Raw genomic sequence first — 16,917 nt, forward strand, 5'->3', positions numbered from 1 at the left:
TTTCTAAGTTGTTGTTTGTAAACTAGTTCAGTGGTCCTGCATACATACAAGAATTCAAAATTCTTAAAACACTTGTCTCTAGATATCTAATGATGATAATGATCTAAGCATATTTAATGTGACTTTTAAGACTTTTAATAAATGACAATATATAATTGTTATAATGTTTCTTTTATAAATCAAAGTATTCTGTGGATTATCACTGATAATTTCCTTGATAATTATCATTACAGGAAGTTGCTATGATGTTGAACATTTTAGGAAAGGCCTAAGACTTTATTTATGTAGATAGAGGATTCTCATTGCATGTCATTTCATTCCATGGAAAGCATGTTTCCTCTTCCAAAGTCAAGAGGTTATCACTCCATGCCCTCCTGCATTTTCTTGTGGTACTCTCCTTCTTCATCTGATAAGAGATCCAAGGCATTGCTCTATAGAAATGAGGAGTAGTGCTGGCCAGGAGATGCCCAGCTCCACTTTCCAGTAATACAATCACGTTCACTCAGAGCTGACTGCTCAAATCTGGAATGAGATGCTGCTTGAGAAATTTCTGGATCTCCTTCCAAGCATGCTCCTGTGCATCTGCATGTGGGATAACCTCTCCTCCCCAGTAGATGCCTGGGGTCACAGCAGGTGACCTTGAGGCTATGCACATAGGGGAGTAGGGAGGCTCAATCAGGTGGCCTGCCCTAGGATAAGACAGCAGAGTCCAATTCTTCTTCCCACTTTTTGTCAGCTGTGCTGTGGCTCGATTAGCATAAAGCTTGCTTTTGAAATTTCTATCATCTTCTCCCACCACAAAAAGAAAATGTCCACGAGCTTTTTCAATGGGAAACCAATATTTGCTATTCTTACCTGCAGTTTCGTCATAGGTTCGATAAAACTCTACAAGTCCCATGGCATTGGTGGTTACAAATTCTGCATTGCTGGGTGTAGGTGGAATGACCTGACCACGATATACATGTGGATTACAAGTAACAAAATTAGGCCCATTTATAAGTACAGTGGCTGTTATGTGTTTTAGGTTAATAGCCATAGAAAGTCCAATCTCTGCTCCAATGCATACAGAAACAATGCCAACACCTGGGCCCAGGACCTGAAAACAATGAAAATGAGATTTTACTCTTTCATAAAGAAATCCCCAATCTCAGACAAACAACAACAACAACAAAAATAGCATGTATTGATTGTATACTTTCTAATTGTGTTAGTGTGTTGAAAACTGGCATGTCTGTTATGGTGGTCTATCAACCAGATTTTGTCTTATTACCTGTGAATATTACAGGACCTTAGTAGTCTGAAAACATCTTGCAGGTGCTGGAGGAAGTGAGACAGGCTTTAAATAGAAGCAAGAGAGTAGTGGGCTTGAATATTGCTGATTTAGCAGCTTTAATTACATTGATAGCTATCACCACTGCTTCTGCAATTGCCTTTACACAAGAAGTTAAGACAGCTAATTTTGTTAGTCATTTAGCCAAACAATATTACTAATATTCTGAGTATTCAAGAAGATTTAGATAGGCATTTGGGGCAACAGATTAATGCTCTTCATGATACCATTCAAACTATTGGGGAGCAGGTCCAGAGTTTAAAAGTAAGAAGTCACCTCAAGTGCCATGCTAAATGCCAGTGGATTTGTGTTACTTCTAAAGTTTAAAATGATAGTCACTATAATTGGGAAAAGGTTCAAAATCACTTGCAGAGTATTGGCATGATTCCAACACCTCTCTAGATGTTTTATCTTTCCATACTGAGATTATGAATTTAAAGAATGCTGTTCCACTGAGCTTTGATGCTGCCTATATTGCTGGCAAAATGATCCATAGCCTGAAGTCAGTATTTCCATCCTGGTCAAGCTACAAGAATGGCATATATGGCTTGATCATGCTAGCCCTTCTTGTCCTGGGAATACTTTTATTCCTGCCCATCATGTTAAAGCTTGTCTTTAGCAACATTACTCTGTTGGCAGCCAAGGTACATGGCTTGAAACTAAAAACGAACCCCCAAACAGAGTCATTAATATTATAGGCTGGCAATCCAGGGATGGGTAAGATTCTGCACAAAGCCTTACCAACCTAAGACAGAGACATGCACCAAAAGGCCATGTTTATTAATAAACACTAATAAGGCAGTGCTTGCTTATTAATAAACACTAATAAGGCCGTGTTTGTTCAATTGACACCAACAAGATGCCTGTGACATTGAAGGTAAAGAAGGCCTTCTTGTGAGAATGACCTAAGACAGGATCAGCCTTGTTTTTGATATAAAAAAAAAATGGCAGATGTATAGAGCCTTATTGGTGCCGCCTGGCAGGAACTTATCTTTGATCAAGGACAAGGGCTTCAGGCAGGAATCTAACATTAGGGCATAATAGGGAAGTAGGTTAAGGCAGGAATTTTAATCTTAGGGTGGAACAAAGGAAGCTGGCTTCAGGCAAGATTTTGGGCTTGGACAAGGAAGTAGGTTCAGGTGTGCTGGTTGTTCTGACAAGACCTTGGAAACAACTGTCACTTTGCTTATTGTCTTGCCAATTTTGTGTTTACTGCCTTGCTTGTTCCTCATTGTACTACTACTGATCTTAATTACTACATGTAATTAAATTGGTATAAAAGTGGATTGGAAATTATTAAACCTGCCTTCAGTCTGAGAACTGACTGGGGCATGCTGCAGCTTTGTCTAATTGTCTCTTTCTTTTTAATCCTTGCTCCTGCACTAGAGAACCTGTTGACTGACTGAGCCGGCTTGGTCATGGGGCTGTGGAGAAAGCTCAATCAGGTAAGTGTTTGCTGTGCATGTAGGAGGATACACATTATGTTCCCAGAACATTTTATTTTTTAAAGAAAGTCAGGCATGCTGGCTTGCTTGTAATCTCAGCCTTGTGGAGATGGACACATGAGCACCTTTGGGGCTCATTGTCCACCAAGCTTGTCCTGATAGGTAATCCACAGGCCTCAGTGAGAGATGCTATTTCAAGAACAAGGTGAATTGCTCCTAAAGAACAACACCCAAAGTTTACACACACACAGACACACACACAGACAAACACATAGCCACACATGAGACATAACACATTTCTCCATATACAGAAGCTGTACACAAACAACTCTCTATTATATGCATATGCATGTATTACACATATATAAATATACATTTACATACACACAGTGTGTGTGTGTGTGTGTGTGTGTGTGTGTGTGTGCATGTTTGTTGTCTTGGGGAGAGTCTCCAGTCATTAGTTACAAATAGTTACAAATGGAACATCCAAACGAGAAAGAATAAAAGACTACTGTTCTTTGTAGGGAAAATACAGTCTTGGTGGAATCACACTTCAAAGTTTATGCAAGTTGCAGAGAATTGAAGCTAATGTAACACTGTAGCAAAAAATAAAATCATACTAATGAGCCTAAATTTACCTTAGGTTGTCTCAGGAGAAACTCTACACCTTCTTCAAAATATTCTAGATCTACCTTCTCGAGTCGAGAGGGCAGGTCATCATAGCCAAAATAAGCCAGAGCTAAGGTGGCAAAGCCATGACTGGCCAGGAGGCTAGCCCGGAACTCAACCAGTCCACCAGTGCCTCCAAACAAATCAACGACCCCTGGGAAAGGGCCTTCTCCTGAAAAAGAGCAACAAGGAACAAGTCACATACAAAAAGAAGGCAGCTGTACTCTAACTGTAAGAGTGGTTCTGATGCAAAGATCCTATTCCCCAATTGGTTCTTTATTTGTCAGTAAAGAAACCCATGGGCTAATTGCTGGGTAGAAGGTACAGTTGGGACTTCCAGGTTCCTGGAGAAGAAAGGACACTGATGCAAAGGAAGGGAAGGCAGTTCACCATGCTTTGGAGAGAGAAGAACCATGAACCGTGTGAGGTCTTGAGTGGAGAGGTGGACTTCTATAGGTGTTTGGTCAGAAATGTTTAGCAGGGACTAGATTATTGACCAACTAAAGTTAGGGCAGGTGGGAGGTGTGGAGCTAAGAGTAATTATAAGGACATGTTTTCTAGTAGTGCCCAGCAATTGTACCAAGAAGTCAAGTTAAAAATGAACAAATAAGTTTTGTGTGTGTGTGTGTGTGTGTGTGTGTTTTATCCATAGATTCAAATGAAGCTGGAATGGGGGGGGGGTAGTAACATGGTCCATTCCCAGAGCATAGGTGGGTATTGAAAAGTTACACATAACACCGATGAGAATAGAAAGCTGAAAAGAAGAACTGAACCTTGGGATTAATGTATAAATTCTCAAATGGAACATTCAAATATTCAGTCTTGTGTCTAAAGTGAAATGAAGACTGGTCAATATGTAGTGGAACATAACTTCTGAGGATTTTATTAGAAACTATGTTTAGTGACATATTTACTCCTTGAGACCCAGAATAGGATTAATTTCCACAGGCTTTTGAGTAAGAAATATAGAAATTGTGCCAGGTCTTCTTAAACAATAAAAGGTGCACAAATGACATTTAGGAAATCTAGAAGGTCACAACATTTGACACAAAATATGCTATGTCTGTTTATATGTGCTTTTCTGTGAGAAGTGCTATAGATTGATACCTTCAAAAGCCAACTTCAAAGGCTACCTTCAAAGGACAACTAGGGAACTTAGAAACTTTAAGAAGGGGGCCTACCTTGAGATCTTCATGTCCCTGAGAGTACACCTTCACAGGGCCTAGTTAGACAAAGGTGCTCTCACGTTCATGACTCAAATATATCTGCATTGATTACACTGTCTAAAATAGCTTATAATAGACACAGTTCAGTAGCTCAGTCTTGGAGCACTTGCCTTCAGTTCCTATGCCTCAAGGCTAATGGCAGGCACCTGGGTGGGGGCACAGTGAGGGTGAGGAAAGGCTAAAGATTTTTCTCTTTTACTTTGTGGTAGCCACAGAAAGCAAATAATAAAAATCTCCATATGAGCAGATGTAAATGAAGAGCTCTTTATTATTATTATTATTATTATTATTATTAATTATTATTATTATTATTATTTTCCCTGCTGCTGAGGATCCAGTGAAGGAAGAGGACTGTCACAGCATCCGTCCATACTCACTCTATACAGGCAGATATTTCTAAAATAAACCAGAGCCCACCTTCCACAATTATAATAATAAAAGCTTCTGTCTTGAAAACTTGATTCCCCCCCAGGAAAAAAATGTAAATAAAGAAAATATCTAATAAAAAAAATTGAAGAAAACCCACTTTAATTAAAAAATAAAAAGAGAAAGAGAAATAACAAATAAGCAATAAGAACACCAATGAAATAGCTGAGATCTCCTAGGATGAACAGGGGAGGCAGCTGATCTACAAAGTTCTATTTCTTATTTGTATAAAAACATGCTCAGCACAAAGTCTCACTCCTAACCAAGAAGCCATTTGCAATTGATACTGTTAGGAAAAGGTATATCAACTGCTCTCCAGAGCAGGCCTCTTGCTCGGGAGTAATTGGCCAATACAAAATGGACACCAAGGTTTTATTGCTTGTGTGTGTGTGTGTGTGTGAGAGAGAGAGAGAGAGAGAGAGAGAGAGAGAGAGAGAGAGAGAACATGAGTATATTATTTTGGTGTTGCTTTTCCTTTTTGAGAGAAAGAACATGAAGTTGGGTGGGTAAGAAGGGAGAAAATCTAGAAGGAGCTGGAGGGAGGGAAAAAAGAAAAAAAGAAAGAAAACTTGATTTTAGGAAAGGAAGAATAACTATGTCCATTTAAAGACTGACTTCACATGACAAGGCACTGAGGAGCTTTTAACAGGCTATGCCCTTTCGCTTGAAAAAAGAAATGGGATGGCATAATATGTGTAAAAACACTGCTGGGAGCAAAGTGGGAGAGTCCCTCTCCTCTTCTGACCTTATCCAGAAAAGTCAGGTAACCTTAATTACTTTATACAGTCAATTCCCTTTCTCCTAACAAAACCTGTTCAGCCAGCACCTGAGATTCCCGAAACACATCCCCATCCCAATGAGGCCTTTCATGTACCCTGAACCCCCAACCAATGACATTTGCCCATCCTGGATGCTCCTGTGCTCACTTCCAGAAAACTTTTAAACCTTCAATAACCCTAAGTAAAGTTGATATTCCAAGGGTCTCAGAGGACAGGAAGACCCACAATGATGTATCTCACTTTGGAAACCACCATTTAAGTACACTAAGAAAGATGACTTTGCATCTTCTGATGGGTGGGAAAGAAGGGAACAGCAAAGGACCTAAAATGTTTTGTCACCTAATTTAACTTTTGTGATCAAATTGGGCCCCAGAAGATTATTTGTTGCCAGAGAATCTACATATTCAATAACCCAGGAGATAGCCAATAACACGTCTAGAGCCAGCATATCAGCCAGAGTCAGAAGGCCTGGACCAATACATATTTTTAACAGGGATACAACAACAAAACAAAGCAACAACAACAAAAAACAAAGGCAAAAACCAAAAACATCAAAAACCAAAACAAACCCGAAAACAGTACTCTCTCCTGGGCCCAAATCACAATAAAGTGTTCTATATTTTGACTCTTGTGTATGAAAATATTTAGATCATCTAAACAAGCTTAAAATGAATGTCAACATGACATATCTTCTGATAATAGTTTTATTAGAGTCTTCAGTTACCCAGCTTTTTATGAACTAAACATAACCTACATCCAACTCTTTAGAAACCTTCCAAAAGAAGGACCCCACAAACTCTAACCAGTCATCGCTCAGACACACTTCAAAATATAGGGATGATAATTGAATTAGAGTAGAATATCACCTATTTCTTATTCTGAGTAAAAAATTAGCCTGGCTTCTCAGTAGGATAGTGAGAATTCCATATTACCCATGCCCATGGTGAATATATAGAAATACAAAGCATCCCACTCAGAGGAAAGAGAGATGACACTAACCAGAGTGATTCGACTCACCTGGAGGCAGAAACAGGGCTCCCCGGATGCGGCCTTCCTTTACCTGGATCCTCGTGACACCAGGTGCCATATACCACCTTTCCAGAATCAGGCTATCCAATGGAGGACTGACCACTATGCCTTGTACTGGAAAGTATGGATGGCAAAGTTTTATGTGGAGTAGGTAGGGGATATTCACGTCTCTTTTTGCCAATCTACTCAATGGCTTTTCAGGTTTTAAGGAACAGACAAGACCCATGGGGTAGACCCCCATGTAGTCTCCTCCAAGTGAGGAATCACGCTCCAGATCTACCTCACCCACTTCACTGGCCCTGTAGAAGGCCTGAGACTTATACAGAATTCCCTTCTCATCTTCCATTGATGCCTGAAGGCACACCACCTGAAAGGGGGCCAGGCCTGTGACCCGGATGTGCACGGGCTCATCAACAAGAGCACTGAGAGGAACAGCTGTCAGCTTGGCCATTATTGCAGAAGGAGCCTTGGACAATTCTTCAGGAATATTTTCACCAAAACCTTAAAATAGAAACAGAGAAGAAATAAAATTGTAATACAGCTAATGAATGATGGAAAGACCAGAGTCAGAACTCTTAGGGTTCAGTCTTTACTTTCCATTGAATTGTAGCAAATGTTCTGTAATCATTTGTTAATGCACAATACCTCAGATTTCAACAGATTTCTAGAAGCCAGAGAGCATGCTAGGAAATGTGAGATGTTTAAACAGCACTGCAACTCAGCATGGATGATGTCAGGACATTAAGAAGGACATCTCAATCTGGCATCACACACAACTATGACAAAAGCAGGATTGAGATGTGAGGTTGAAAACAGGCTGAATACTTCCCTGTTCACAATGAGTGGCACCACTAACTAATGTCTTTCAGAGACACTTGTGTGCTTGCCCTTACAGAAAACAAATATAACCTTTGCTCTGGTTTAGGATTTATATGTATAGTCCTAAACCAGAATTAGAAGCAGGTAAGACCTTCAAAACATACAAAAGTCTTGCTGAAATGTTTATCGATTATCTTGCCCTTAAATGTTAACACAAGAGTGACCATTGCTCCTAACAACCAAAACTACAGCACCAGATTTGTATCTATTTATCTGTTGTGTCAGTTTCCTTTTAACTTACTTTGCTGAGAATGCCAGAGACCTAAATGGAACAAAGTCCAGCGTGTGACAAACACCTACTCCTAGGAAGTAGGAAAATTGCCCTTCTACTCTGATATTCACTTAAGATAAAGGAGCAGAAAGGAAGTCATAGAGAGAAGCTTAACATAAAAAGGAGGTATACTTTTCATGGGTGCTGGCTGGTTTGATGGAACTCTGAGAAACTAAGAGCATGTCTCCACCTGTTCATGTCTACAGGACATCACCTGAAGACCAAGACACAGGGAGCAATCTGACATGAAAGCCATGGAGGCTTTCAAGCCTTCACTTAGAGAATCCTCCAGAAGATGAAGATGGAGGAGTAGAAAGTGATTCCTACGCTGAGGAAACCAGGACTATTATCACTGAGCCAAGCAAATTTCCTGTGACACTTGTTCCAGAACTCTCATCAGAAATTTGTTTTAAAAGCTAGCAAATGACTCTTAAAGGCAAAGACCGTCCCAAGGGGTTCATGAATGCCAAGAATCCAAAGTCTTGATGAGAAAGGGGACTTAATCCCACCACTAAAAAAATTAGTGACTTCAGTGATGCATTGAACTTATTAAGTCTGTCACAGTCCCAGATTCAACTCACACTTGACTCAGGTTACAATGATTATCCCCAAGTCCCCAAAAAACACAGTCAAATGTCTTTTATTAAGTTTATTAATTGTGTGGGTTTGTGTGTATGTGTGTGTGTTTGTGTGTATATGTGTGGGTGTATGTATGTGTGTATATGCGAGTTTATATGGATTTGTGTGTACATGTGTGTGTGTGACAGAGACACAGAGAGACAGAGAGAGACAGAGAGTGTGTGTGTGTGTCTGTGACAGCTGATGGGAGGTGACTCTCCCCTTTAATCATGTGGCCCCCAGAGAATGAACTCAGCTTGTCAGGCTAGGAAGCAAGTGCTTCTACCCACCAAGCAATATCACTGTCCTCGCCTTTTCAGATATTGTTTTGATACAACACACCCAGGATCCATTTTTATTATGATGCATAAAAGTTATTTAAAATACATGAATCCAAGAGAAAAAAATCACTATAATAGAAAGAGAAGTAGCCCAGACATTGGAATTACCAGACAGCAAATAAAAGGTACCGAAGAGACATAGGAACAGCTCAAACTAAACTGTGAAGAGAGAAATCAAGATAAAAGATTAGAGAACTAGAGACATGTGAAAACATTTAAATATTTATGATTTAATATACTGCATAAATTCTCCAATAACTGACACCTTAGAAAGACAAGTTAGAAACAGTCACAGCGGAAATACAATAACTTGGGCTAAATTTCCCCTCAATGCTACGTAAAGCACCATGCTCCAGTCACAAGAAGTATAACAAATATGGAGACAAACCCAGCAGAAATCCCAGCTCCCATTATAATTGGACTATTAACACACAGAGCAAATTTAATGTAGCCAGAGAAAAGTAGACACAGTGCATAGGAAAAGAACAAACAAAAATGACCGTGGGCTCTGCCACAACGACAATAAACAAAGCAGGAGACACTAATGCCCCCCTCACAGTGCTCGAAAGGAAAGAGAAAAATAAGTTAAAAAACCAAACAAACAAAAAAAAAGAAACAAAATGCTTAAAATTCCTTACCTAAGAAATATACACATCAAATTTGAAGTCAAAAGAAAGAAATTTCCATGGGGAAAAGCGGAAAATACATTTTCAGTAAATAATATTTCAAGGAATGATGAAGAGCAAGAACACATTTATTATCTGGGTAAATATAAAGGCCTTTCCAAAATTTCATCACTTACATACACTTACATATGTGAGTTTAGAAATAGTTAAAAATCTACAGCCTGTTCAAAATAAAACTAACTGTATTATGAGGTTTATCTATGAAATATGACAAATAGGTGACAATGCGGTAAATATAGGATTCTTATATCACAGAAGTAAAGTAAGATTTTCTGCAGGTAGATAATAACTTCACAAACTTATCAAGAGTTAACAGATAAGCTAAGAGATAATGGACATGAGAGCTACCAGGCATCAGAACAATTCATGAAGGGAGCAAGCTACAAGGGAAAGGTACAGCTAGCAATCACTTACAGAGTTATACAGCAATCCTCTGAAATGCAGAGTTCTAGAGAAGGGGGCCCCGTAGGTCAGCACAGATGCTCAGGACTTCTCAGAGACTCTCAAACCAAGGCTCTGACAACTTTGTGGATATTGCAAGATTTTTTTAAGACTGCAAACTATTCAGTCAGAGCTGAAGAAAATGTCCTCAACCAGGCATAAGTAGGCTGAACAGAGCAAGTGAGGCAACTAAGACCTTGGAACTTGGACTTTGGATAAATGCCTGAAATAAAGATATCTAAAGATAAAAGCATTGGGCTGCTAATGTGGAAAGGTCCTAGCAAGCTTGTCTTTGACCACAACTCTCCTCTGAAACCATGACCTTTGCTGGAATGTGGCAGTGAGCTCTTGTGTACCCAGCACTAGGGAGACTGAAACAGGAGGGAATTTAAATCCAGCCTGGGCTACATAGGGGAGACCATGTCTCAGGAATACGTAAGAGCAAAACAACAACAAAAAGAGAATGTCTCTGTGACACAGTGTTATTTCAAGTGGAAGGCTCAAGTGCAAGGAAATAAAATCATCTGGGATTCACTCTTGCACATGTTCTGTTCTCCAAACTGTCCTGGAGCTGGGGACACCAAGGATATGGGAGCCTTTTTGTGGTCTTTCTGGATGAGCCTGATTGGGTTTCATAGCTGGAAGGGCAAGAGATGGACAGCTGAAATCTAGAGTCTCAACCATTTTATATTTGTCAAGAAGGCATAAGCTCCTGTTAGAATTCAGATGGGGGGGAGAACAGAGACGTTTTTTGACAGTGAGTTAAATAGCAATAGGGGAAAGAGAGGAGGGTATGGCATATAGGCATACATTTTCTGTTTATATTTGTACTGCTGTCTGCAATCTTTTGGGAATAAAATCTGTCACAGCAGGAGTAGGGGAATAAGGGGGCAAATGATAAATCAGATGAGTTACAAAACAGATACCAAGTTGGGAAATTTCAACATATTTAGGATTGCATTATGGGGCTGAAATGGTCAGGAACACTGGCCATTTCAGGGGGAAGATTCCCAGCACTCACATGATGATTCATAACTATCCATGACTCCAGTTCCAGATAATCAGATTCTCTTTTCTGGATTGTGCAGCATGAGGCACACAAGAGGTGCATGGACATGCATACAGGCAAAACACCCACATGCATAAAAACAAAAATGAGAAAAATAGAGAGATGGTTGAAGAGAGGTGTGATTGCTACTCTTAGTTGTCAACCTGACTACATCTGGAATGTATGAAGAACAGCAATATCATGTTAGATGTAACTACTACCTGGTTAAATATATAATGTGTTGTGATTGTGTGTTGAATAGTTACATTAGGTTTAGGTGTAATTGTGGTCTGGTTATAGTTATCCTTTTGAAATTAATCATAGCATAAGGAAATATGATTTTGTGTGAACATGACAAGGGGTAGGCTATTCTTGTTAACTTGATTATATTGTGAATAAGCTACAATCCAGAAATGGAGGGTTCACCTGTGAGAGATTGTTTTTGCTTCTTTTGAAGTGGAAGAATACAGGTATAGTCCAGACCTTTAAGTCAGGAAAAGAAGACACACAAATTTGACCTGGCTCTTGAGAAAGAAATACACTATACCTTCAGCTGGAAATTTATGTATGGACATAGAAAATGGAAGCTTTTGATCTTTACCTGTTTGCCCTTGTCTTGATAGTACAGCCATTCCTTCACTGGTATTAGAACTTGCTTCTTCAGGATTCTAGAATATACTAAAGATCAGATAAGACATCAAGCCTTGTAGACTGAGCAACTACTGGATTTTTGAACTTTCCATCACAGCTAACCACTGTTGGATTATCTGAAATGCAGTCTGTACTATTATTCTATAAATTCTGTTACTCTAGAGAACCCTAATACAGGTGAGCCTCTTTTGTGCCTTATCCAGGCTTCCCCCCAAAGCTCAGTTTGACATAACACAGCAGCAAATAATTTATTTTGAGGGGCTAAAAGATATGCAATGGGGCTTTAGAGATTAGCCCCATTATAGAGAATGGCTCAGTGGTTAAGAGCACTGACTGCTCTTCCAGAGGTCCTGAGTTCAATTCCCAGCAACCACAGGGTGGCTGACACGCAACTGTAATGGGATTTGATGCCCTCTTCTGGTGTGTCTGAAGACAGCTATAGTGTACTCATATACATAAATAAATAAATATATTTTTAAAAGATATACAAAGAATGGTTGGTTGGGGTGGTTCCTTACACACACAGACACACACACACACACACACACACACACACACACACACCACATATATAGAGGTTGGGCAGACAGATATGAATAAATGTGAATTATCAACTACTAGAGAGATATGCTGAGGATAAGAATCCGTATTTTCTCCTGATCTCACAGAACTGGAAGAATTATGATCATGTAGGAATGAAGAATGCAACCAGAAATGGAATCTGCATCACCAACTCTGTCAAACTGACCTGAAAGAGTTTTCCCAGTGAGTCGCACTGCCCTGCTCCAAGCTGTTGAATTCCATCCTGCATTAACATCAGCCACTAGGCTCTTCCTAGATTTCACTTGCTAACTAGTTTATCTAAGCAGAAGAAACTGATTCTAGTTTTTTGTTTTGTTTTTTGTAAAAACAAAAACAAAAACCTATTCTTATTCTATTGATGGTTAATAATAGGAAGTATTCCCAAATTGCATAGTTATGAGGTTTCCGTTTCATGTTGTATTTTCAGAGTGTAATTCTAACATCACTTAATCCTAACCTTAGAAGAAAATCATCTTTTAAATGAAACATAAATAGTGCAGTTTAGTTAGTGTTTGAGACTAGAGGTTTTTGTCTACCATATTCTAGAAAAGTGCTAAAAAAGGGGGGGGGGAGAACTATTCTTGGAGATCAAGACAGCATGAAGCAGAGGAAGTGGTTTCTGGTAGTCTTTCGAGTACCTCAAAAACTTCTTAGTAAGTGCAGGCTGTACTTAGTAATGCAGCATCTGTACTGCTAGCATTCGGTGGGAACTTCAGAGCTCTCCAACATCATGGAAGTAGCAAAAGGAGTATTTGTCCTTGCAAGGTTCTAAGTGCCAAAAACTAGAGGAAAATATCTGATTTTTATGTTCAACTTAGGAGTTGTAATTTTTAACATATTTCCAATAAACTCAGAACAGACAGCTTTGATTACAAACCAAGGCATATTTCCTTTCCCACTTGAAGCTGCTTTACCAGCAAGAAAGGAAATGGACACAACCTCGGTTGCCCTAGGCCAAAGCCTCAAAGGCTCTTGATAGTGCATTTTACATTGGGTTACAGAGCAAGCAGTGCAACTCCTGCTCCCTGTCCCACCCCTGCTCTGGCTACATATTAACTTACATGGGAGAATGCCTAGTGCCCTTCTCTTCTTCTTCCTTACTTCTTTGCTTTAGGAGGTTTTAAGTTCTTAAATATGTTTTTATACAATATATTACAATATATGTGTGTAAACATATATAGCGTGTATGTGTACATGCACAATGGCAAAGGACATGCAATATAGACTCCATATAAGGGTCAGAAGACAATGACCTAAAGTTCTCAGGCTTGGTGACAAGAACTTGTACCTGCTGAATCATCTCCCTGACCTCTGGTTTATTTAAAACTCCACTGACACTATTTGGTTTTGTCTGACCACGAGTTTAAAAAAAAAAAAGTCAACACAGCTACTTCAGGACTCTGAACTTGCAAAACATTCCTTTCCAGGCCTAAGGTTTTTTTGTTTTTGTTTTTGTTTTAAGATTTATTTTATGCATATGAGTATGTGTCGCTATCTTCAGACACACCAGAAGAGGGCATCCTATCCCATTCCCATTATAGATGGTTGTGAGTCACTATGTGGTTACTGGGATTTGAACTCAGGACTTCTGGAAGAGCAGTCAGTGCTCTTGACTACTGAGCCATCTCTCCAGCCCCTACCCCAGGCCTAAGTTTGATAATACAAAAGTAACATAATAAAAACAAATTACGTGCTGGAGCAATGACTCCATGGTTGAATGTTTGCTGTACAATCAGGAAGACTACAGTTTGGATTCCAGCACCGCATAACAAGCTGACCTTCCTGCAAATACCTACAACTTCAGCTCTGAAGGATCTGAAGCCCTCTTTTGGCATCAAAGGTGCACACATTTGCATCTCTGTACACACAGGTGGAAACACACTTTAAACATTTTTAAGATGATGTGAGCTGACTTGTTTCAATAAATGTACAATACTGAAATCAGATTTTCTGTGTGTAGAGACATGAAACATGATAGACTACCCAGGATCGTCCCACCACCACCAGATCTGTTTCTATACACTGTGTGTGTTTAACCTGTAACCCACAAGCTGTGCTTTTCCAAGGATAGCTATGAACAGAATGCAATGTTTTTGTGGATGATCAAAGGTTGGACTATCCTGATTTAAAGCTAAGGGGACCTCATGTGAATTTGGCAATGTGATGCTACAGTAGATTTAAGATGCAGAAAACAGGGCTGGGGAGATGACTCAGTCAATAAAGTGCTCTCCAATCAAATTGAGAGACCAAGTTCCACCACCACCTGTGTAAAAGCTGGATAAAACATGATTTTCTGTATGTTTGTGTAAGCACACCGCATACATGAACACATATCTGTAGAACAAAAATAAAAGTACTTTTATTTTGTAAATATATCAGCATATTACATTATTATCTGTATACTGAGGTGATTTTACCTTCTCATTTTTGATGTATCTTCTATTTCCTAAAGTGTGTTTACAACAGAAATGATAAAATTTCCATGGTAAAACAAAACCCAGCAAGAGAGGCAGTCTTTTATGCTACCTGAAACATAAAGTTTATGTTTATCTTGAATTGCTAATGATTTTATTAGGTTTTACCAAACACACATTGAGCTCATGGATTCAATTCCATAAAATTGGAAAGCTTATGCCTTTTACATTACATGTTTTTTAAAATATAAAGCTTTGTGTGTTATGTTTGACTATCTCAGTAAACAAACAATCCTGTTCCCTTGGGAACTGTAAGGTCACTATGCTAAAACAGTGTATTGAGCTGTGTGTAAACCAATGATGCCCTCTAGAGTTACTGACAGATATGCAGCTAACCTGTGTTTTACATTAGGGTACTTGGCTTCCTCTTACTGTAATTTCATGACCCTGGGACCATGTGACCTCTGAGTATTATAGAGATGCAGAAGTTTACAATTGCTCCACACATTAACATCATCTCCAAATGACTCATTTCCATATAAATTTTGAATAGCATTGCTTCTATCCTAATAATATGAATAGTGAATTTTACAGTCACTTGTCCAGTTGCAGCCAAAAGTGTCTTTCCATTCTGACTTCCTACCTCTTCCAGTATGCTCTTGTATGGGAAAGATAATCAAATTCTGCATATAAAATCCAAATGTTCCCATGCTGATTCTCCTTCTCATAGAAACAGGAGCTATTATGTCTAAACTCCAGGGATCCAGACCTGAGATTACAGCTGTAATGTATGTATTAATGTAATGAATTAATGTAATGAATGACATTGATGTGTACCTATTAGATACTGTGATCTTTTTCTTAGTGTCAGGACAGTGTGGGTATGCACAGCTGTGTGCACACCGAGGCCAGAACAGGACATATTTTTCTTTACTTATTTTCACCTAATCGCCGTGAGAAAACTTATCTCACTAAACGGGGAGCTCACTTTTTTGACTAGCTGGCTTTCATCTGTGTCCACTGTCCAATGTTGGAGATATAGGCATGTGGCCATATGCAACTTTTTACATGGGGTTTAAGCTGGGTCCTCAGGCTTACAGGTCAAGCTCTCTTACCCACTAAGTCATCTCCCTCTGCCTCAATTGTTTTTTTCCTAATGAATTTGCTAGAACTTACACATGCAACTGATTTAATAAAGTCATCCAAAGAAGAGAATAAATGCAATTTCCTATGCTTAAAACCTTTCTACCACAATTTTTACATAATCACCATTTTTGTGATTCAGATCCATCTGTTAATCATCTCTACAAGATAAGTACATCAAAGATGTTCCATTCTAGGAACTAGTCACAGGTGCCCTAAGGCCACTTCTAAAACTATAGAAGACAGTTTGAAATATACTTTGAGAATATGAAATTAAATGTAGAATCTAGCAATAGCACTTTAAACTTAATCATTGCTACTCTATTTTTTCATTTCTAATACTCACTTTTAAGAAATAATAAAGTGATACATAAAAGTGAATTTCATTCAAAAAGAAAGTCATTACACCTTAACAAATTTGCTTTAACCCCAAGGATGAGTCCTTAAAACAGTGTCCTTTCTTCCATTTTATTCATGAAGTAAAAGAGTGGAACTTTCTATAATGTGTACCAGATGTTCATGCTTCTTTCAGACATCTAATACATTTTGTTCCGAAGCTGGTCTTTTGGCTACTCTGTGGGTTTCTTCTTCCATCCTTCTCCAGCCCTCTTCTTCCACCCTTTCAATCCCCCTAGGTAGCACAGAAAAAAGGATAGGGGAAGGGGGTATTATGGTTTGTATATGCTTGTCCCAGGGAGTGGCACTATTAGAAGTTGTGGCCTTGTTGGAGTAGGTGTGTCAGCGTGGGTGTGGGCTTTAAGACCCCCAACCTAGCTGCCTGGAAGTCAGTATCTCATAGCAGCCTTCAGATGAAGATGTAGAACTCTCAGCTACTCCTGCAGCATACCCTCCTGGATGCTGCCATGCTCCTGCCTTTATGATAATCAACTGAACCTCTGAACCTGTAAGCCAGCCCCCAATTAACTGTTGTCCTTTATA

The 16,917-nt window shown here is 39.2% G+C and overlaps 1 protein-coding gene across 1 annotated transcript; it reads right to left on the bottom strand.

Annotated features, from left to right (window-relative positions):
- Positions 1 to 297: 297 nt before the first annotated feature.
- Positions 298 to 7,390, bottom strand: LOC127679898 (bile acid-CoA:amino acid N-acyltransferase-like). The gene is made up of 3 exons (XM_052175479.1): positions 6,893 to 7,390; positions 3,414 to 3,616; positions 298 to 1,096 (listed from the first exon to the last, which is right to left on the bottom strand). The coding sequence occupies exons 1-3, from the start codon at positions 7,353 to 7,355 to the stop codon at positions 503 to 505; spliced, it is 1,260 nt and encodes a 419-aa protein (XP_052031439.1). The 5' UTR covers positions 7,356 to 7,390; the 3' UTR covers positions 298 to 502.
- Positions 7,391 to 16,917: the final 9,527 nt, after the last annotated feature.

The sequence above is a fragment of the Apodemus sylvaticus genome, chromosome 3 (assembly GCF_947179515.1).
Source record: "Apodemus sylvaticus chromosome 3, mApoSyl1.1, whole genome shotgun sequence".
NCBI classification, from domain to species: domain Eukaryota; kingdom Metazoa; phylum Chordata; class Mammalia; order Rodentia; family Muridae; genus Apodemus; species Apodemus sylvaticus.